Source organism: Carica papaya, chromosome 9, assembly GCF_054855325.1.
Source record: "Carica papaya isolate Zhongbai chromosome 9, ASM5485532v1, whole genome shotgun sequence".
NCBI classification, from domain to species: domain Eukaryota; kingdom Viridiplantae; phylum Streptophyta; class Magnoliopsida; order Brassicales; family Caricaceae; genus Carica; species Carica papaya.
Window position 1 is genome coordinate 12,509,435 of NC_142317.1, and position 24,828 is coordinate 12,534,262.

At 33.2% G+C, this 24,828-nt stretch overlaps 1 protein-coding gene across 1 annotated transcript; it reads right to left on the minus strand.

Annotated features, from left to right (window-relative positions):
* Window positions 1-3,834: 3,834 nt before the first annotated feature.
* Window positions 3,835-24,428, minus strand: LOC110808780 (uncharacterized). Its single transcript, XM_022034384.2, has 4 exons — window positions 23,783-24,428; window positions 5,546-5,631; window positions 5,380-5,464; window positions 3,835-4,017 (listed from the first exon to the last, which is right to left on the minus strand). Exons 1-4 carry the CDS (start codon window positions 23,955-23,957, stop codon window positions 4,001-4,003), a joined length of 363 nt encoding a protein of 120 aa, XP_021890076.2. The 5' UTR covers window positions 23,958-24,428; the 3' UTR covers window positions 3,835-4,000.
* Window positions 24,429-24,828: the final 400 nt, after the last annotated feature.

Below are 24,828 nucleotides of genomic sequence, written 5' to 3' on the forward strand. Positions count from 1 at the left end.
GATTTACGAATCATGATAAATATTAAGTAAAATAAATTAATTAAGTTTAATGTGGCCAAAAGTTCGAATAAATAGAGGTTTCCAAATTATTTAAGCACAATGATGGGCGGGGTATTACAGACGTACCATCAAACCTTTGAGCTAATGTGCACCACATGTCCTTAGGTATGTCTTACTTCCTGAACTCTGTCATGATGTTATTTTCCATACTGCTTAGTAACATAATGTGAGCGAGAGAGTTCTTCTTCTTCCAAATCTCAAAAATTATTTGGTCCCTCAAATGTTGGGTCGTGTTCCCTTCTTCAAGTTCATTAATGGATTCATTCAAAGCTTTTAGAGCCTCTTGCTCTTTAAGCACAAATTAGATTTTCATACCCCATATCTCAAAATTGTCGCCATTTAATTTTTCTCATTTGTTAAGTTCAGCGAAAATGTTTTTTGATGCAGATGCCATTTCTCTATACATATAGATATTATGCATGTTATTCAATGCTTAATAATATATATATATATATACGTCCTTAACATATATTATTTATGCTAACAATAATCTCATATTAGACATAGAATAAAAATGACATTATGTTTCCAATCATCATCTAAAATTCTAAGATTTGATTATTATTAGTTTAATTAATCATGTAAGCTACTACTTTTGGTTACTAAAACTTCTTAATTTTATGATAATTCATACGTGCCAAATAAAAGAAAAAATATGCTATCATATATATACGTAAACAAATACAAAAAACATGAATAACATTTCTTTAATAAGAATAAAGAACAAAATTTATGAGTAATTCACAAAAATAAAAATAATACTAATAACAATATAAAATAGTTATCTTATTATAATCTTATATTTAGGAAAAGATTCCCTAAGTTTATTTTGGAAGTCATCTTTAAGGAAATTTGTACTTGCTTTGGGTAAAGGGACACCAATAATTTTATGATGTCCTTTTCGTGTGGAAACCCCTATTGAAGCCCCAGCTATTTTTCTAGCACCCCAATTAACATATTCCTTGATAAATTTGTTAACTGTGGGTTTATATGCTTGTTCTTTATCCTAATAAAGCTCAAGTAAGCCTTAATGACTAGGGATATGTAAGCTTCCCTTAAGAGCATCATATTTTTCTTTATCTTTTAAAAGACCTCATTTCCATACAATTTTTTTAATCTTTCCATTGACTTTAATGATATGATTCATTAAAAGTTCAATTTTAGTTTGTTTGTTAATCTCCTGCATATTAGTATTTTTTAAGTCTTGTATCATACGATTAATTTTCTCTCTCTGTTGAGGAGTCTTAATTGTCACAAGAGTTCTTATCATTATCACAATTAATTTTCTGTAACATATACAAAAAATAAAGAACGTATTTTTAATAAGCTATTTTCATAAGTTAATTACTAATAGTTAATTTATATAAAATAACTATTATAATAAATTAATTAACTAATAATTAATTTATTCAAACGTGACATAATTAATTAACTAATAATTAATACATTCACAGTGGCTATTATAATAAATTAATTAACTAATAATTAATTTATTAATGTATGATAAATTAATTAACAAATAATTAACTTATATAACAAGACAACAATATTTTTTAATTATCCTCTTCAGATCCTAATTATAAGGTTTTCTTAATTAAAATAAATAAATGGTGTGACAGAGTGGTTATTGGCTCTTATTAAGAATCATTTAGGTTTTCCCAGCACGGCGGTTCAAATCCTACCACCCTCAGAAATTTTACTTCATTTATTTGTTTTATTGTACTGAATATTGAGACTAGACAATGAAAGCTAATCTAGTCTAGTTGGCAGAGCACAAAGCTTTCTAAGTCATGATTTTGCGCTTGGTCATTTTTCTATAATTTTTTAAAGTTTTTCTTTTTAAAAAATAAAAAGATTAAAAATATTCCCATCTTCAGAAGAGTTACAAAAAAAAAAATTATAAATTTATTGACAGAACCTCTCTTTTTAAATATAATTGCTTTTAAAAATACACATAACTCTTTCATTTTTAGTTCAAAAATTATAAATAATATATCACATTAAGGTTTTTGATTTCTGCTTTAAGTTAAGACTAATATTGCATATATTTAAATAATAAAATATAAAAATATTTTACCACAAATGTAAAAAATGATTATTACTTAAACATTCAACAAAAATATAAATTAGAATAAATTTAAACACGCAAATAATCAAGAGACTCTAATACCAATGTTAGAAAGCTCATAGAATTAACATATAATTCATAAAATAATTCTGTAATTATTTTTTCAAAATTATTTTTGAATAATATCACACATAATCATTTTAATGCATAACGAACTATATATAATTTTCATGGCATAAATATCTCTTGTAAAAATCCAAACTTTGAGGAAAAACTAACAAAAAATCTTTTCTTCTTCACAGAAAAAGAAGTTTTTGTTGAGAGAGAGTGTGTGTGTGTGTGTGTTTTTTTCAGTGCATTATGTCCCTATTTTTCTTTCTTTTTTTTTTTTCTTACAGAACATTAAGTAGGTAACTACCCCTTTTCTTTTGGATGTGGTAACTAATCACAATTTTTTTGATTTTAAATTTTGAACTAGTAGTTACCACTAATCCAACTGGGTCGGGTCCCATCATGGGTGACCCACTAGATTAAATTTAATATCAATAATAAAATCTCTTTTTAGAAGAAATTTAATATCTTTTTATTTTTAATTTAACAATGAACTCACATATTTATATATATATATTATGTTGCTATTATCACTAGTATAGTACAATAGTTAAATCTTAATATTTTACTAGAAGGTTACGGCTTTGAACCTAACTGAAGATATAGAACTCCTCACTTTGTGGATGTAATATGAGATAATAATGGCCAGATCTTAATATTTGATAACTTATGACCTAAATAACTAGTGTATTAATAAGACCAAGGTGACTAAGTTGGATTTTATCCAAGTAAGTTATTTTGATTATAAATAAAATAACAATTGGTGATAGTTAAGTTCCCTTAGTTAGGGTAAGTACAATGAACTAATATCTTATCTTTTTTAAGTATTAAAGAAACACTATGTTGCTATTTTTTATTATTAGATAATTTTATAATTGTGTATTGATGTAAATGTGTGCTTTAATATACAAGAACTTAGGTAGTTTCTTTTTATTTTTTAATTAAACAAGTTAAAATACTAAGATTATGTTTAGATTATTTAAAAATCAATTAAATAATAATACTAATTTAATTTAATAATTTACCATTTAAAATATTTTTATCAAGTAAAATAAAAAATAAAAAATAAAAAATAAATTTAACAACATAATAATTATATTAATAATAACATATATATATATATGCATATATGATTATTAAATTATTATACATAAAAAGGGATGTAAGCAATTAGATACAACTTCATGGCGTTATTTGATTAATTTAAGAATGCTTTGGATTGCTTTATCCCTTTTTTGACATAAAACATCTGATTGCTTCATTAAAATACTTCTAACCTTCTCGATTTCCTTGAATTTGTCTTCAAGAAAATTAAATTTTCCACTTTCTTTCTAATTTTCCTTCCTTGATTTTTCCCCAGTCTTCCTTAGAACCTATATATATATATTATAATAAGTTAAGTGTAGACATTTTAATTTTTAGTAATTAAATTTCATAATTTTATCACTTTACAATAAATAAGTTTCACAAGATTTTTAAATTTAATAATAAGATATTTATTTTTAAATGAAATTAAAAAATATATTTTAAATTCTATTCAATTCGAAAAAAATTAAAAATAAGATACATATATAGTGATTAAAAATTAAAAAAAATTAAAAAAAGGAATAATCATTTATTTGTAGATATGAGGTATCTAAATTAATTACAAATCTAAAATAAAAACTAAACAGTTTTCCTTCACAATCTTCTCTTGATCTTGGATTTGTTTTCATCTTCTCTTATTTGAAATGGGGGTGAATTGGGGTGAGTTTCACGAGCTCAATTGAAAAAGAATTCTACAACAAAGACATATATACATACATTCATGCAATATGTAAAATATTTATAATTAAGAAAAATATCAAGTAAAGCATCACAATTAATATACATAACAAAACAATCAACATGTGAAACATATTTCAATCCTCTCTCTTATGATCTAACTCTTTCTTTCTCTATTCACATATACTATTCGTTTCATTTTCTCACTTATCACTCTTTCCTTTTACATACGTCTTACATATACGAATTTTGCACACACATACACACAGATCACATTTTCCCCAAAACAAAATAGATTTGCTCACACACACAAATCTCTCCACTCGAATTCAATTCGGATATCTCAACAACACATATCACTCCACTTGGACTTTATATTTCATGTTATTTAGTGTTTTAAAGTTTATTTAGGTTACCATCACTTGATGACGTTATATTGCTATCAAGGAAAGGTGAGAAGGATCCCCCCATCGCATGGATAACACACACACTATCTTACATTGGCCACAACAAGTATGTTTACTAACTGACCCACACACTCACAAATATCTATCCTCGTCTAGACTAGGTTTCATATAACTATCCATGTGCAGGTTCACCATACTCGCTGAAATTCAGTCACACATGCACCCTCCCCTCCTTAATTCACGATTAACTAATTAAGTGTCTTATTAATTCTTTAAAATTTTCCTTTTATGTCATCCAAAAGTTTCTCTCATTCTTCTATCTACTAGCTGCACAATTTATTTTTAAATTCACCTAAACCCTCGATTTTAAGACTATTTCATATACTTATATTCTCGGTGGCTAATTCAACCTATTTCTCTAACTAATTTATACTTCTCTATTTCTTTTGGTGTTAGTTTTCCATATCTTTTCAATTTATTCAGTTTCTTATATAAAAATCTTAAATCTATATTAACTTAAGGTTCCTAATTCTTGCAAATAATCTAACATGAATACATACACCATTATCCACTCGCATACATATTGAACATTCACATTCATCACCTATGTACACATAAATTAATACACACACATACACATATATTACAATACAGACATGTACCTTCACAACATGTCTCACAAAGAATATACATCATATTCACACACACATATCTACTGATACATACACGCATATCTATACTTAAACACACATACACAATACATACAACATACGATACACATCCATTTACGCATTTGTCCTTATTAGTTCTATTCTTATCAATTGATACCCAATGCACACACATGCACCATTTACGTTTACTTACATAAAAACATGCACAGATAATTTATACATATATATAATTACACAAATCCTTTATAATTTATACACAAAATACTATTTCTTTGTACATAATTAACCCAATTCTTACCTATGGTGTGATTAGAAAAAATTGGAGGATCCTTCCTAGCTTGTCCTATGGTCTCTCGAACTCCAGATACCATTTGTATAACTTCCTTTGTTTATAATGGTAAATATACATATTAAATAATGACTAATTTTGGAACTATACACACAAAAGGTGGAAAATACTTTACCTTGGGACATGCAGTCCCTGTTGCCGGCGTCACAGCGCGCCACCATCCGCCAACTCCAGAACAGCCACATTGTGACATCCCAAATGCTAATTAAGGCAAATGAGTGTCAAATATAGAAACAGGATTACGAATAAAATTTTATATAGCGGAACAAATTAATACAAATTCCTTACAAATATATGAGTTCCAATAACATACGTATAATTGAGGTCATAAGTGACTACAAAATACAAAGTCAAAATACAAAAGAGGGTCAGTTCTTTCACTATGCTATTGGACTCATTAGAGTATGGGAACAATAATGCACTCAAGTTTTGTGGATCCATAGGATCCTCATAAACCTCAATGGGTAGGTCAGCTGGCAGTTCCTCATTTTCTTCTTTATCTGGGGTGGCATAGAAGAGTGAGTTCCATATGCTCAGTAAGAAAAATAATATTTAAATAACGTAGCAATGTTTTAAAAGTAAATTATTCTAGCATAAATACTTACCATTTGGCTACTTTGTAGACCTATCTTACATTATGAAAATAATTTATTTATTAGATAAAACAACACATTAATAGAAGCAAAACAAACACACATCATACTAGATAATAGAAAAAATCAAATAAATCATGAAATGCTTATATTTTTGTATCATGCTTCGCGAAGTCGTTACAACTTTCATCTCTGAAGGCAAATAGAGATTTTCAACTACCCATGTGGAATGACCAAATTAAATATAGATAACGAAAATTTGGTCAAGCATATTTTTGGCTTGTCAAACCATGGTACAATCTATGACCAGGGTCGTATCAACCATAGTGGTCCTATTAGATATTCTATAGTCACGACAGTTCTTAGCCAAAGTTGATCCCTAACAGATATTTGTGTCACCACTCTCGTAAGAGGGTACGTTGTCATCCATAGGGAGCGGTCCTCTTGCATCTTTCCAGACCAGATGCGGGAAGGAGAAATAGATACCTTCAGAGATAAAAAGCCTAACGAGACACTTGATGTATTATGCATGTCAATACAGATACATACTTCAGACCATTCATACTTCATTCCACATTTTTATTTATTTATTTTATTTTCCCAATACTAATTTCATATTATTTTTATTACATGCAAATTATTAAGTGTCTATAAATCACATAACATGCTTAAAATCAAGAACACTTTAGCTTATTATACCTACAAACACAAAAGCATGAAAAACAGGCAAAATCACAATCATCATATTTAATAATTTTTTTCTTTTATATAAAAATATCCCTTAAGAAGTTTAAAGAAATACTAAATTCCTTACCAAAACCTTGATAATTTTTTCTATATCATTTTTCTTTTCTTTCTCTCCTTCCCTCTCTAGATCACTCTCTCTCTAATTCTTGAAAAATGAAAGAATAGAAGTGTGCGAAAGAATGGGAAAGAAAGGCCTTATTTATAGAAATTAAGAACCGTCAAATTTGTGCCATGTGGTAAAATTTGGTGAAGAGAGGAAAAAGATGCTCGACACGAAAAATAAGGGAGGAGAGTCTCCTCTGCCGATGCAGTAGCATGCCGCCCGAGGTGATAACGGTGCACAACTCGAGGCGGCAGTGGTCCGTCCAGCACAATACAGGCTAGCCTGCTAGTGCACGAGCATCTTGTCGCGTGCACAGGAGCTAACATGTGTGCGCGTGCAGGCATATTACGCAAAGGTCCGAGGCGCACAAGGGACTATCTGCGTAAGCTTGCTGCATGGACGGCGTGCGCACAGTGTGCGGTGCCTGTCCATGCTTGAGGTGACGCACGGATGGCCCACCTGTGTGCGATAGGATGCGTGCTGGGTCTGACCCTACGCTTACGTGCGTGGATGGGATATGTGCGCTGTGTGCACATCCCGTGCCAACTTTGTGCACGTGCACGCGCATATTGCACATGCGCTCGCAAAGGTAGCTCCCTTCCCCGCGGGATTTTTTCTTGAGATTTTTTCCTATTTCAGTGTTTTTCCAAAATTTCATTTTTTTTTGTACTGAAAAAAAAGAAAATTAAAATTAATGCAATAAAAATAGAATTGATTAAAATAAAATCAAATTAAAATTGGTAAAATTTACGAATTACGATAATAATTTATGGAGTAAATTAAATGAGTTCAATGCGGTCTAAAGGCTCGAATAAATAGGATTTTCTAAATTAATTAAGCATAGCGATGGGTAGGGTGTTAAATCCCTCCCACCTTAGAAAAGTTTGATCTCCAAATTTATCTCGAACAAGTTCGGATACTTGTCCCTCATCTCACTCACCAACTCCCACGTGGCTTCTTCTGGGGTGTGATGTTGCCACTGTACCTTCACTATGGGAATCATCTTATTGCACAAGACCTTATTACTCCATCTGAGAATCTCCACAGAGATTTCCTCATATGTCATATCTGCTTGTATCTGTGTTTCAGTGTGAGCAATGATATGAGAAGGAACATAGTGGTACCTTTTAAGCATCGATACGTGAAAGACGTCATGTAATCCTGTAAACTCTCGGGATAAAGTGAGGCAGTATGAAATGGGTCCAATGCGCTCAATGATCTTAAAAGGTCCCACATATCAAGGGCTTAGCTTTCTTTTTTTTCCAAACTGAATCTTTCCCTTATAGGAAAAAACCTTGAGGAAAACCTGGTCTCCAACAGCAAATTCCAAGGGTCACATATGATTATCGACATAACTCTTCTTATGGCTTTGGGCAGTAGCCAAGTTTTTGCAGATAATCGTGACCTTCTCAATAGACTCTTAGATGAAGTCTAGTCCTAAACGGTGCTGGTTCCCAACTTCACTCCAACAAGTGGGAGAACAGCAAGGCCTTCTATATAATGCCTCATAGGAAGCCATGTCGATGTTGGAAGGATAATTGTTAGTATAAGCAAATTCACATAGCGGAAGATACTTATATTAGTTATCACCAAAATTATGTCGATGTTGGAAGGATAATTGTTATTATAAGCAAATTCACATAGCGGAAGATACTTATATCAGTTATCGCTAAAATCATGTCGATGTTGGAAGGATAATTGTTATTATAAGCAAATTCACATAGTGAAAGATACTCATATCAGTTATCGCCAAAATCGAGGACGCAGGCACGCAACATGTCTTCCAACGTCTAAATTGTACGTTTCGACTGACCATATGTTTGAGGATGATAATTGGTACTGAAATACAATCCAGACCCCAGAGCTTCCTGAAAGTCGTCCTAGAAGTGGGAGGTAAATCGAGGGTTTCGATCAGATACAATGGATGATGGAACACCATGAAGTCAAACAATCTCATCAATATATAGCCCAACTAATTTACTGGTGGAGTCAGTGATCTTGATGGGCAGAAAATTAGCAGTCTTAGTTAGTCTGTCAACGATGACCCAAGTAGTGTTCTGACCAGAACAATTCCTAGGCAATCATGTGACAAAATCCATAGTTACATGCTCCCATTCCATTTTGGAATCGGGAGGCCTTGTAACAAACCACAGGGTCTATTATATTCTGTCTTAATCCTCTGATAAATAAGGCATCGGAAGACGCAGTCAACTATATTCTTCTTCATTCCTAGCTACTAGTATTGATGCTTCAAGTCCCGATACATCTTGGTACTCCTGGGATGGATAGATAGCTTAGAAGCATGGGTGGTCTTGAGAATATCCGCCCTTACAACAATGGGGACCCAAATTTGGTTCTGAAATCTAAACAGCCCATCATCTGAAATCCTTAAATTAGGAGATTCATCAAAAGAGAACTTAGATTCTTGGTGAGTTTCGGGTCCGTGAACTGAGCTTCCTCAATTTTTACGAAGAGATCTGGTAGGGCTCAAATTTGAGCAAGATAGGTGTTTTTGCCTAGGTAGCTAATATCCATCAATTTCTAACTAGAGGCCATGGTTTGGGCCAACACTACAGACTCCTTTCTGTTTAGTGCATCAACAACTACATTTCCTCTTCTGAGCTGATAGATGATCTTACAGTCATAGTCTTTCAGGAGATCTATCCAGCGTCTCTGTCTCATATTTAACTCCCTCTATGAGAATATATACTTCATACTCTTGTGGTAAGTGTAAATGTCAAAAGTCTGACTAAACAGATAATTACACCATGTCTTCAGGGTAAAGATAATGGCCACTAACTTTAGGTCATGAGTAGGGTAGTTTCGCTTATGAGGTTTCAATTGTCAGAACCCATAAGTGAACACTCTAGCATGCTACATCAAAACACACTTCAAGCCAATATGTGATGCATCGCAGTAGACTTGAAATATTCCTATATTGTTAGGGAGGATCAACACAGGAACAAAGGTAAAATGACACTTTAATTTCATAAAGCTCTCATTCCACTCGTAATTCTAGAAAAATGGCACGTCTTTCTGGGTGAGTTAGGTCAACGGAGTAGCAATCTTAGTAAATTCATCAATGAATCATCGGTAGCAACCTACCAAACCAAAGAAACTACGTACCTCAGCCACATTGGTGGGCAGACTCCAGTTGACTACTGTTTTAACCTTAGACGAATCCATGAAAACTCCTTCACTTGAAATTTTATGACCGAGAAAAGAAATTCGATCTAATCAGAATGATCATTTGTTAAGTTTAGTATATAGTTGGTTCCAACGAAGGGTCTCTAACACTTAGTCAAGTGTACTGCATGTTTCTTTAGGCTCTTGAAGTACACTAAGATGTCATTAATAAATATGATGATGTACTGATCTAGTGCGTGTCGAAAAACTCTGTTCATGGGATCCATGAAGGCTGCAGGGGCATTGGTTAACTAGAATGACATTACCCTGAACTCATATAAATTGTACCTGCATCAGAAAGCAGTCTTCATAATATCTTCTTCTTTGACTCTCAACTGGTAGTATCCCATCCCAATGTCAATTTTAGAAAAGACTTTAGCTCTTTAAAATTGATCAAAGAAGTCGTCAATCCGAGGTAAGGGGTACTTGCTTTTAACTGTTGCTTGGTTGAGTTCCTGGTAATCCACACAGAGTCTAAGAGAACCATCCTTCTTTTTCATGAACAATACGGGAGTGCCCCAAAGAAAATGGCTAGGGCGGATAAACTTTCGGGTAATAAGTTCATAAAGCTAATTTTCTAGCTCCACTAACTCAACACAACTCATATGATAGGTGGGCTTTGAGATTGGTTGGGTTTCAAGCAATAATTCAATTAGGAACCCTACTTCTTGCGGGAGAGGCAGACCAAGAAGTTTGATGGGAAAGACATCTGGAAAGTTACAAACAATCGGTATGGAACACATAGTAGGATCAACACCTATATTCCTGTTTATTCAATAATAACAATAAATTTTTTTTCGAGGACTGTAAAATTATAATTTTACTTTCATAATCGATTATTACTCTATACTTTTCTAACCAATCGATTTCTAATATCACATCAAATTCTAAAAAATCTAATAATATTAGATTCACAAATACTTTTATTCTTATATCTTTTATATTACAATCTTTATATGCACAGTGAGCTTCTAATAATCCCCTAGAGGGAGTTTCTACCGTTAATATTTCCACTAAAGGTTCTGGCCTAAAATTAAGATTACAAGCAAATGCACAGAAAATAAAAGAATGAGTAGCACTTATATTGATCAAAGCCTTAGCAAAAGTATCATGAATAGCATACCCGGAATAAGAATAGGAGTGAGGAGAGCACCGGGTTCATCTAGGTGGTAGACACGACCCTAGGCTACAGGCTTGGCCATGTCTTTCGGTTGCTTGGGGCAGTCTTTTATAAGATGTTGGGTGCTTCCACACCGATAATAGACATGATTGATATGCCAATAGGACAGATCACCATACGAGTGACCATAATGCTGACAAGATTGATTAAGTCAGGCAGGCTGAGCTGTAGGTGGAGGCAAGGGAGGGGGAAGGGCAACTTTAGTTCGTTACCGAGGTGGCTACTTACTGAGTCAGACAGTCTCCTTCTAAGTTGTTGGGGTTGTTGTTGGGTACAAACTTGGGAATGCATTGATGTTTGGCTGAGAAAAGGTTTTCAACCAATTTGGCATGTTTTAGCACCTTTGCATATAAGCTGGGTCTCAGCATCGCAACTCAGTTATAGATGTTGGCACGAAAGCCCTTTAGAAACTTCCTACATTTTGGGCTTTTTGGGGTGACACATTAGAGGGGTGAATCTAGGTAGTTGGACAAAATAGGCTGCATACTAGGCAACCGTTAGATTTCCTTTGTAGAGATCTTGAAATTCCTCCTCTCACTTTTCTCGGACATAGGCAGGGAAGAAGTTATCAAATAATGCATCCATAAAAACTTCCCAAGCGGTAGGGGTAGGTAAGACTTCCTTCTTAAGTCGCCACTAGTGTTCGACTTCACTATCGAGCATAAAAGCTGCAAGGTGAACCTTCTATTCCTCTGTTAGGTCTAGGATAAAGAAAAGCTTCTCTATTTATAGGATCCAGGCTTCGGCTACCAAGGAGTTAGGGCCACCTTTAAAATGGGGTGGGTTAAGCTTCCTAAACTCCGTTATGTTGTGGGAAATGGACTTCTCGACTATTCGATATTCTGGGGCAGGAGGTGGACAAGGGTTGGGTTGATTTTATCCAACGGCTACAATCAATCCTTGGATGGCTCGGAAGAGTTCGGTAAATTCAACCCTGGTCGGGTGATCTGGGGCTTCAGATCACTTAGTATGCTCTACAAATGGTCTTCCTCGTGTCATTCCTACAAAAGAAGGGAGACACGAGTTGGTTGTCTAATTTTAAAAAGAGGACTTATCTTTCGTAGGTACTTTAAGGGTCTTTCTACCTAAGACTTTAGTGTAAGGGATTTGATCTGCGTAATTCTACTCTTATACTATCTGTGACATCCCAAATGTTAATTAAGCAAAATGGGTTTCAGATATAGAAACAAGATTATGAGTGAATGATCAAATTTTATGTTCCAATTGCATACATATAACTAAGGCCATAAGTGACTACAAAATACAAAGTCAAAATATAAAAGAGGGTCACTTCTTTCATTATTCTATTGACTCATCAGAGTGCAGGAACAATCATGCACTCAAGTTTTATGGATCCACAAGATCCTCATAAACCTCAATGGGTAGGTCAGCTGGCGGTTCCTTATTTTCTTCTTCATCTGGGGGGAGGCCATAGAAAGAGTGAGTTCTATATGCTCAGTAAGGAAAACAGTATTTAAATAACATCGCAAGGTTTTAAAAGTGAATTATTCTAACATAAATACTTACCATTTGGCTACTTTGTAGACCTATCTTACATTATGAAAATAATTTATTTATTAAAGAAAACAGCACGTTAATAGAAGTAAAACAAACACACATCATACCAGATAATAGAGAAAATTAAATAAATCATGAAATACTCAAATTTTTGTGTCATGCTTCGTGAAGTCATTACAACTTCCATCTTTGAAGGTAGATACGGATTTTCACCTACTTATGTGAAATGACCAGATCAGATACCGATAACGACAATTTGCTAAAGCTCATTTTCAGCTTGCCAAACCTTGGTATGATCTATGACCACGGCTGTACCGGCCATAGTAGTCCAATTAGATATTCTATAGTTACAATAGTACTTAACCAAAAGTGACCCCTAATAAATATTTGCATCACAACTCTCGTTAGAGGGTACGCTGTCATCTACAGGGAGCGGTCCTCTTACATCTTTCCAGACCAGATGGGGGAGGGAAAAACAGATACCCAAGATGGGGTTAGGGGAACAGATACCCCTTAGAGATAAAAAGCCTAACGAGACACTTGATGCATTATGCATGTCAATATAGATACATACTTCAGACATTTCATGCTTCATCCCACATTTCTTTTTTCATTTCTTTTATTTTCTAGGTAACAACACTGACTTCATACTATTTTTATTACATGCAAATCATCAAGTGTCTATAAATCACATAACCTACTTGAAATCAAGAATAGTTAAACTTATTAGACCTATAAACACAAAAACATGCAAAATAGGCAAAATTAGAATTATTATATTTAATAATTTTTTTTAATCTAAAAATACCCTTTAAAATGTTTAAAGAAATACTAAATTTCTTACTGAAACCTTGATAATTTCTTCTACATTATTTTTCTTTTCTTTATCTCCTTCTCTCTTTATATCACTCTCTCTCTCTAATTCTTGAAAAATTGAAGAATAGAAGTGTGTGGAAGATTAGGAAGGGAATGCCCCATTTATAGAAATTAAGAACCATCAAATTCGTACTAAGTGGCAAAATCTGATGAAGAGAGAGAAGAAAAAGATGTTTGGCATAAAAAATGAGGGCAGAAAGTCTCCTCCATCGGTGCTGGCGGCGACGTACCTCCTGAGGTGACAACAGTGCACTGTCCGAGGTAGTAGTGTCTCGCCCGGCGGGCTGCAGGCCAACCTGCAGGCATACGACCCTCCTACTATGCGCACAGGAACTAGCCTACATATGCACAGGGCCTCAGCGCGCTGGGCTCGAAAGGCCCTAAGCGCACAGGGGCTTATCTGCGCGGACAATGTGTGCACAGTGTGTGACGCCTATCTATACATAGGGTCTGACCCTGCGCTACGCACGCGGATGGGACGTGCTCGCTATGTACACATCCCGCCCCTGCTCTGCCTTTGTGCGCACATATAGTGCGTTGGTGCCCGCATGGGTAACTCCCTTCCCCTCGAGATTTTTCTGCAGGATTTTTTCCCATTTTGGCATTTTTCTGAATTTTTTTTGTACCATAAAAAATAAAAATAAAAATTATGCACTAAAAATAGAATTAATTATGATAAAATCAAATAAAATCAAATTAAAATCAACAAAATTCATAAATTATGATAATAATTTTTAGAGTAAATTAAATGAGTTCAATGCGGCCTCAAGGCCTAAATAAATAGGGTTTTTCAAATTAATTAAGCACAATGATGGGTGGGGTGTTACACACATACTGCCACCAGCGTCATTTCCAGAATGACCACGCTTTGTCGCATGCATCACTACTAAAAGCAGGAAGTGCTGCTGCAAAAGCTTGCAACGCCATAAACCTAGAGGATAACTGACAAGATCGAGCTCGACACTGCACCTGAATCTTTGCCTCTAATCGCATGCAAATCCTTACTCTACTGCGCATGCCCGGAGCACCACACACTTTCTCTCTAGCCACACATAAATCTTTCCTTTGTCACGCATACAGACCTGACCACTGCATATAGACCTCGGTCATTCGTGCTCACCGATCTCCTTCTCCTCTTTATTTTGCTTGATCTTCTTCTTATTCTTCTGCTTCTTTTTCTTTTTCTTCTTTTTCAGCTTAACTTTTCCCTCCTCTCTCTCTCTCTCTCTATTTCCCACGTTGTGACGCCCTCTCCCCTCTCTTTTTTCTTTTAGTGCGACAAAGAATCTCTCTCTCATAATGCTGCCCCTTGCACAACCCAGACAATCCTTCCTCCTCGCGGTTGCACCACTTCTTCCCTCTTTTCCTCTCTTTTTTCCCTTTCATTCTTTCCTTCCACTACCATCTTTTTATTCCACCGATCAACAACGACTGTTCTCCCTCTTTCCTAATCGACAACCTCCCTCTCTTTCTCCCCCGAGTAGCGGCTTGGTTCCTCCTCTCTCTCCTTTACCGAGCATCTCTCCACTCTCCATGAAACTTTAATTGGGTTTCATATATACTCCTAATCCTAGCCGTCTGATCTACTTTCAGGAGATTAGGATCATTCCTAGCACCCTTTCATCTAAGTCGTCTATTCCGTGCAATTTGTGTCATTCATCCGTGTGGATGGAATAGGCTTACGCAATTGGCCAACTTTGACACCTCACCTTCTGAGGTGTCATAACTTCCAAAATTTATATTCTGACCCCATTTTTGAATATTTCAATTATTTTAGTTCCTTCTAATTTTTAAGAAGCCCCTAACAATTTAATTTCCTTTCATTTAGGTCCCTAAATCCTTAATTAAAAAATTTTCATGTTAAATTTAATTTTTGTAATTTTCTTTGGGTTTGTTAATTATTTTATTGCCCAAAAAACAACTTAATTCTATTCACGGGTATTATAACTCTCCCCCTTAAAATAATTTGGTCCTTTAATTTACACGTGTCAAGGGAATAAGATCAGTCGTCCCCCATGTGGGAAAGTTTTCTCACCTATTAGGAAATTTCCCTACTAAGATTTTCTCCTGCTCTCATTGGAGTAATTTTTTCTCACTTGGGAAATTTCTTTGCACATAAGGAGTTTCCTCTCATATTGGGATTTTTCTTCTCGGTTGGGAATTTTTCTCGCACTAGGGAGATGTTCATCCTTCTGGGGAATTTCTGCCATTGGGGGGAAATTTTTCTCTTGCGTGGGAATCTCCAACCTTTTTAAGGAACTCCCCTTAACTTGAGGGAAATTGGATGTTTTTCCCCCAAAGATTTATCGCATTCACTTAGCTCTATTGGTTCAATATGCTAGTAAAGACTTAAGGTTCTGATGGTTTTATTTAGCACCTGCTAAATTCAACAAAAATCATTGGTTATGCATGGGAAACTTTCTTCTACATGGGAAACTTTCTTACACTACGGAAATTTCTCACTTTTAAGGGATTTTTATCACTGGGGAAACTCCCATTGGAGAGAAATTTGGTGCCACTTCGGGGACTTCCACCTGGATAGTGAAATCTTCACCCATATGAGGGATTTTTCTTCTAGTTGGGGCATTGGCTCCCAATGGAAAAATGTTTCTCGCTTCTAAGGAATTTCCTCTTAGTTGGGAGTTTTCTTCTCTCCACCAAGAATGTAAGTATATGAAATCAAGAGTTTAGGTAAATTTAAAAATAAATTATGTAGCAAGTAAATAGAAGAATGAGAGAAACTTTTGGATGACAGAAAAGAGAAATTATTAAGAATTAATAAAACACTTAATTAGCTAGTCGTGAATCAATGAGGGGAGGGTGCTTGTGTGGGTGAAGTTTGGTAGGTATGGTGAACCTGCAAAAGGATAGTTATGTGAAACCTAGTCCTAATGTGAATAGGTATTTGTGATTGTGTGGGTCACCTAGCAAATGTACCTGTTGTCGCCAATGTGAGATTATGTGTGTGTTATCTATGCGACAGGGGGATCTTTTTTCCTTCTCCTCAATAGTGAAAAAATATCTTTGCACGATGATAACCTAAATAAACTTTAAAAGACTAAATAACATGAAATATAAAGTTTGAGTGGAGTGATATATATGGGTGAGAAATCCGAATTGAATCTAAGTGGAGAGATTTATGTGTGTGAGCAAATTTATTTTGTTTTGAGAAAATTTTTATCCGTGTGTATGTGTGTGCAAAATTTATATATGTAAGACATATGTAAGAGAAAAAAGTGGTAAATGAGAAAATGAAACAAATAGTATATGTGAATAAAGAAAAAGAAAGAATTAGATCGGAAGAGAAAATATTGAAATATGTTTAGCATGTTGATTGTTTTATTGTGTATCTTAATTATGATGCTTTACTTGATATTTTCCTTGATTATAAATTTTTTATGTATTGCATGAATGCATGTATGTAAGTCTCTATTATAGAAATCTTTTCTTACTGATCTCATGAAGCTCACCCCAATTCATCCCCATTTTAGATAAGAGAATACGAGAAACAAATCCAAGATGAAGAGAAGATTATGAAGAAAAAAATTATTAGTTTCTATTTTGGATTTATAATTAATTAGATACCTCAAGTATCTGTAAACAAATGACGATTCCATTATAAGGGATGTGTATTAATGTGTAGTTTCGTTATATATGTAATACTTATTGGTTCCACTAATTGAAAATGGTGTGAAAATGTCCCTACCCACCAACATTTAGGGTCGGGCTACTATAGGTGGTATTAAAGCTAGGTTCCTTAAAAACGTCCCTTGTTACCTGAAGGATATAAACTTTATAGGGAGTAGGACTGTAGACCATTAAGAAGATGCCCTAGGAGATGTTTCAAAACTCCTTGGAAACATCTACAGATGCATAATTACTATTTTCAAACAAACAACTGCTCGGTCAAACCTTAGGGAGATATTGAGGTTCCCTTAAGTTAGGATAGGAAGTTCTTAAGTATTCAACCTATTTCTCTAACAAACTTACACTTCTCTATTTTTTTTGGTGTTAGATTTCCAAATCTTTTCAACTTATTCAGTTTCTTATTAAAAAATCTAAAATTTACATTGACTTAAGATTCTTAATTCTTGCAAATAATCCAACATGACTACATATATCGTTACCAACACGCAAACATATTATGCATTCACATGTATTACATGTGTATACACATATTAATACACACACATATATTATAATACAGACATGTATCCTCACTGCATGTGATGTGAGTATGGATATGGAGCATAAAAAGAAGGCTCTATCTAATAGAAGAAGAAGTTAAGCCCGTTCCATCAAGGAAAATTTGATATCTTCAACTCTATCTAAGCGCAAGAGGGAAGTAGAAAGAAAGAGGAGGGAATTGGCCAAAAAGGAGACCTTATGGCTAGCCCCAAATTTCCATATGTCTCCCTATTTATTTGACTACAATCTCTTTTAATTAAAAAAGAAGACTAAATATATCTCAGTTAGGAAATTAGCCTTTAATTTTTAATTTATTTCCATATGTCTCCCCCTTGATTTGGCAACAATCTCTTTTAATTAAAGGGGAAGACTAAATCTATCTTAGTTAGAAAATTAGTCTTTAATTTTTATTTATTTTCTATGTAATTGCAAATTAAATTAAGATAGTTTATTTCCTTTTTATTTACATGGCTTAGCCTATAAATAGGCTACTAAGTCTTCATTATAAGAATCTAGAAATTATCCCAATAATATTAAGAGTGTTTCTTTTCAAGAGAAGTTCTTCTACAATCTTGTTGAATAAGGAGTAGATCTACTTATCAAAGTATGACCTTATGGTGTTTTTTCATCCTTATTATTTCATTTTCAGTGACCTCAGTTTCTATCATTCTTGATAGCGAGTTAAGTATGGTAGGTTTCTATAGGATCAATTCCTTTGATGCCTCTAAATAAAATTGTGTGAGTTTTTGATCACGCTAGTTGATCTTGGGTTGTGCATCAGTTGGTATTAGAGCTTTGACTCCATCTAAACCTACTATCTTTTACTCTTGTATTTTTAAATTCTTGCACCGTTTATTTATTTATTTGTTTTTTTTCATCTATTCAAAAAAAAGATTATCTCATACATTGATTCAAGCAAGAAATTGATACTTTCTTAGCATGATAAAATCATTTTTTAGTACTAATTTTTTTTTAATCTAATTTTCTTGTAATTTTTTTCCCTATGCAAAAGAAAAAAAGAGGAAAAAAAAGAAAAAAAATAAAAGAAAAGAAAAGAAAAGAAAAAATTAGAGAAAAGAAAGGAAACAAAGGAAGGAAATCCCATCAGGAAAGTACTTACCTTTTTGGTACTCAATCATCCTTCTTTAAAACGATGCAAGAACCACCTTTTTATAAGGCAAAAATCAAGTGTCTGCAATTCACATAGCATGCTTGAAAAAACGAGCAATTCGACTCATCTGAACACAGGGGCTAGCCTACACGCGCACAGGCCTATTACGTGTAGGTCCCAGGTGCACAGGGCATATTTATGCAGGCATGCTGCACAGACGGCGTGCCCACAATATGCATTGCCTGTCCACGAACGAGGTGATGCGTGTACGTCTCGCATGCATGTGACATGACGCGCGCATAAGTCTTGACCCCGCGCCATATACGTGGACAAGACGTGCGTGCTGTTCACACGTCCCATGCGTGTGTGCGTGTCCCGTTGCCACTGTGCGCGGATGCACGCGCACAAAGTACCCAGCACACGCACGGGCAGCTGGCCTTCTCAAGGGATTTTTCTCGCAGGAAATATTTCCGTTTTGTCATTTTTTTTATTTTTTTTCTAAATTTCATTCTCAATTTAATTTAGTTAAATTAAAATTATTTAAAATAAAATAAAATAAAATAATTTAGAATAAAATTTAAATAAAAATTAAATAAATAAAAATTAACCAAAATTATAAATCACGATAAATATTTAATTAAATTTAAAGCGATCAAAGGCCTGAATAAATAAAGTTTCCAAATTATTTTAGGACAGTGATGGGCGGGGTGTTATAGTTCACATTAAAAATTTAGCACGAAGGTTTTTGAGGTGTTATAATTATGCTCAAGTAACTTACTTGACCTAATTACATAATAGGTAGTGATTAATAGGTGCATATAAAAGAAAATTGCATTAAAATGATTTTTTGGTACTTACAGATTATAGGGAAAGCAACGTGGAAGGAAAAAAAGAAAGAGGGCAAGAAGAGATTGATCCCATTGTAACTAGATTAACTTTTACACACTATACATTTATAAATTTTATGAATGAAATAACTTCATTTCTTATTTTTATAGGTTACAAATTGTTATTTGGTGGGTATAATTTGATATATACTTAAGTAGTTATATGATTATATTACAAGTAATATAATTTTTATTCAGGAAGCAAAAAGAAATGTTGTTCTTCATGAGATATATAACTCAAACTACAAGCCAAGAGGTGTATTGAAGAGGTACGGTCAAAAAATGAAAGAGAAGATTTTGGAGTTCAATAAGAAGTGTTCTTTAGAAGAATTATTCGTGATGATGAGGAAACAATCAAATAAAGGTGTTGTGATTAATGAAAAAGGCAACGAGAGCAACACTGATGAGGATGAGCAAATATTGGTGGTCTTTATGGAAAAATCATGAAGAACCTCCAACTGTTTTTTCAAGCTAAACCTAGAACCATCTGTAGGTCTCCTTAACTCAACAAATGGGTAATGATATATATTTCAACCTAAACCTAAAACCACTAGCACTCATATTTTGGAAATTCACATGTTTATATATTACTTTTGTTTTTGCTTTTAAATTTAATGAATGTTTAATGTTTGGTAACAGATGAGGGAAAAAGCATGACTAATACTGAAGAATTTATCATACTAGAAAAGAAGAAAGGAAATCAAGGTATACACATATTTATATACATTGTATGATATATATACATATATCATGTGCTTAAGTGTTTGTTTGGGATATAATTCACATAACCTAAGTATAAAAACCTATGAAAGTATATATGCACATAATTATATCCATATATAGTTAACGTTATATACATGTGTGTATACATATTTTAGTGTTTGTTTAGGATGTAATCTCACATCAACTATGTTTAATAACCTATAATAATTATATACTTTTTGACTAGTTACTCCTATAGTATCATAACATTTTGATCTAAATCTATTTGATCTAAATCTAATATGATATTAGAACCAATTAAGTATTATATACGCGACATATTTTTTATCAATATTATTCTATCTATGCATTATTTGCTCATATACATTCCTTACATAGTGATCATCTAAGGTAAGAATCTAACAGTAATGCTAATAGTATCGATTTGATTGTTGCGGCTGCAACAGATGAAGAGGTAGCAATAAAAAAAGGCAACAACAAAATAGAGAATATGTTTGTAATAAGTTTTGACAAGAATGAGATAGAGAAAACAACAGTGACGATAAGAGACGTAATAATATTGGAAAACTCGAATTTCCCAATGATGCATTTAATGATAAAGTCATTTTTACTTCTATAACTGAAGATTTCATGTTGCTAGTGAAACTAGTAGATGGATCTAAAGAGTCTACAATTGATGCTACTAAGTCCATGATCAAAAAATGTAGGACAAGATGTTAGAGTCCAATAAAAAGCCTTTATTGCTGACCATATTTTATCGTAATGGAAGCCCACCATCTTGTTCTAAATAATATAGAGAGGAGACTGCATTAACTCTCAATTCGTTGGTTGTTATGATATTTATATATATTAGAAGCCCTTTCTTGTAGCATTTATGGTCAAAATGGTACTGCTATAACACATGAGATAAAACTCACAAAACAAGATTTTAATTTAAGTTATAAAGAGTTACCATTAATTTTATTTAGGGAGGATTAAACATTAAAATATATATCATCCTCAAACTAAAATTTTATATTAAAACTTTTACAAGATATGAAGGTTTGAGGCAATGACTTTGTAGGATAGACTAATTAATTCAGACTAACAAAGTTTTATACCTAAAAAAATAATGGCAAACATTGAGATGATATTACCCTATGTGAAAAAGTTGAAAATTTTATTTTTTTTCTTAGAAAACCTAAAGAGTGAACTTTTTTTTTTCATTTTTTCATATTTAGTTTTCAAAAATAACTAAAAATACTCATTTTTGTATTTCACATAGCAAACAATCTTTTAAATTTTTATATCCCAATTAATAAATTAGAATACTATAAACATATAATGTAACAACATAAACTCTCATATGGAGTCCTGATCGCATGCGCACTATAAAGTGATGAAAAACCCTAAAAATATAACTTTAGTAGCAATTTAAAATAAAAATTACATTCCTTGTTTGTTTAAATTAAATATTTAGTATCCATGAGGCTGGTCTAACATCCAAAATAAATACTTGCAACAAATAAAATAAATAATCTTAAGTCTTACTAAAGCAAAATAAATAGATCTATTAGGATTCCTCTTCACTGCTCGAGCGAAATCTTCGATATTTTGATAAAAAATGAATAATAACTAGGGTGAGCTAACAAGCTCAGTAAGTGGGTAAGCACCATTAAATGAGAGAATAATCCCATATAAGTTTATATAAAAACATAAAACATTCAACGGGAGAGATTTTCAAATAATTTTCATTTTTCTTAAAAATACATGATGTCAAAATTTTACTTATAAGGTAGATCTACTTTGTCATCTTATTCATGAATTCATTATCATTTATTTTGAATTTCTCCCCTAATGAAAAAATTACAATTTCAGTTCACTTTTTCCTATTCCTATGGTTTCAACACACTATAATTTCTCACTAATTCCTTGTTTACATTATTCACATATTGCATTCCATCCTTCATTCATTATGACACAACACGTCACTATATCATGTTGCAATTATTCTTATCATTCGCCCTTTAAGGGCATAAACACTTCACTGAACATTACATTTCAATTATGTTCTATACCATGTTCTTCATACTTAGTTCTAGGTTCACTTTTATTCATTTTTTGTTTTATTAACAAATAGTTTCATCGCGCAATGCCATTTCCACCAGTATCAATGAGGGCACTAAGGATCTCCTCTACCATGTGGATATATCGCATCACTTATCACTTTCACTTTCCCAATGCACCCAAACACGAAACGATTATGCATTAGGTATCACTAATCAATTTCCTCATACACCCATGGAACGACTATGTATGGGAGTTCCCAGCCAAGTCTAGCTGAACTATATCTATGAGTAGGGTTCACCACACTTGACTTGCCAACCTGGCTATACACGAGCACTCCCCTCCTTGATACTGGTTAAACAAATTTTTTAAGTCTTTTAAAATTCTTTCTTACTTCTGTAAATTCCCTATTAAAGTCTCTACTTTATGGTGAAATTAATCCTAAGTTTTACCACTAACCTCGTTATCTTGCCTTACTATTTCTTCTTTATTTTTAGTATCTCTTATTTTATTTAAATTTGCTATGTTATTCAAATGTTTCTAACCATATTCACTAACTCCATTTAAATTTCATTCATCATACTTAATTCTTTAATTATTACATCGTACTTAATTTCTTTAATTATCAATATTTACCCAAAATTTTAAATAACTCTTAAATTTATTTTCTTCATAAGCACCTATAATCTTAACATTCTTCCCTAATTTAAATTTAAAACATAACAAGATAGTAAAGGAAAGCACAATTAAACATTGCAAAACATTAAAAGAATGCGTAATAAAACTTGTAAAAACATAAAGAATAATTAAAATCATTCACAATTTCAAGTGGAAGATCCTGTGAATATCCTGTAGCAAATTGTAAATTAAGATAAAACATATTTTTTTTTTGGACACTGTTATTTAGTCTCTTAAATGAAATCAATCTACATTTGAAGGTACAAACACATTTACCTAATTTCTCTTCGTAGAAGGGTCCCCGAATGCTAAATTCACCCTATTAAAGTTAATTTCACTTCGAATCAATAATGAACTCGATGTTTAACACCCTCCAACACTCATGCTAATAATTAGCTTAATTTTGAATTATCTACTTGAATTATTGACTAAATTAATCCCACGAGATTAATTTAAAGCATACATAATTCAATTGAGTCAAATTATTATTTAAGGTTTTAGGATTTCGGAACTCACCGTGAGTAACCACCAGAAAATCATGCCACTGCATGCCTCCACACGTTGTCGCCGGAGCGCACATGTGTCGTCGCCAGAAACTGCCACGCGCTACCACTACCCACCTAATAACCGTCATATAATGATCGGATCTGCTTCTCTCCCTCCCGAACACATATCCCTGCAGTTTGATCATCGTAAGCTGATGTCGCGCATGTAGATCAGCGTTCTCTCTCTAGGTAAGACCGCCGCATGTAGATCCTGCTTCTTCAGGCAAACCCACTAGTTGAAGTTTTTTTTTTTTTGGCTTAGATGCGCACGGGCAAAGCCACCTCACCCTTTCCTGCTCCTACAACCTGCCTCACATTAATTGGATCTATCGCAGCCTCCTTCTCTCTCTCCTTCTCTCTCTCTTTTGCAGATGAGAAAGGGAGAGTCTTGTATGCCTCTTCTCACATAATTCGGATTCACTGTAACCTCCTTCTGTCTCTCTTTATCTCTCTCTCACTCGTCATAAATTTCTTCTTCTCTTCTTTTTTTCTATCGTGCAACTCTCCCTCTCCATTCAAATCCTTCTTTTTTTAAATAGGAAAGGGAGAGTCTTGCACACCTCTTCTTCTTCGGCATGTAGGTCTCTTCTTCTTCTTCTTTAACCAAAGACGTGTACGCCTCTGGTTCTCTTTTTTTTTTTTGTTTTTTTTTCTTTTTCTTTTTCTTTTCCTTTTTTGCTCTAAGTCACTACATATAATTTAAATTTTCATAGAGTAACCTCTTTATTCAACAATAAATTTTTAATAAAAAATTAAACCGCAACTTTAAAAGTGAATTTTTGTGCAAAAGAAAAATCCAAAATGAACTTCTTTTACATATAAAAATGAAAATAGGCCAAGTACATAAGTAAAATTAAAACTAATTTATAACATACTAAAAGGAGATATTTCTATTAATAATTTATGATCTAAAAATGAAAGATGACATAAACAATCTAAATGCAAAATAAGGTATATAAGAGAGATCAAGTTTTAAAAGAAAGTCTACAAAAACTATTAATTGAAGCACATATATTC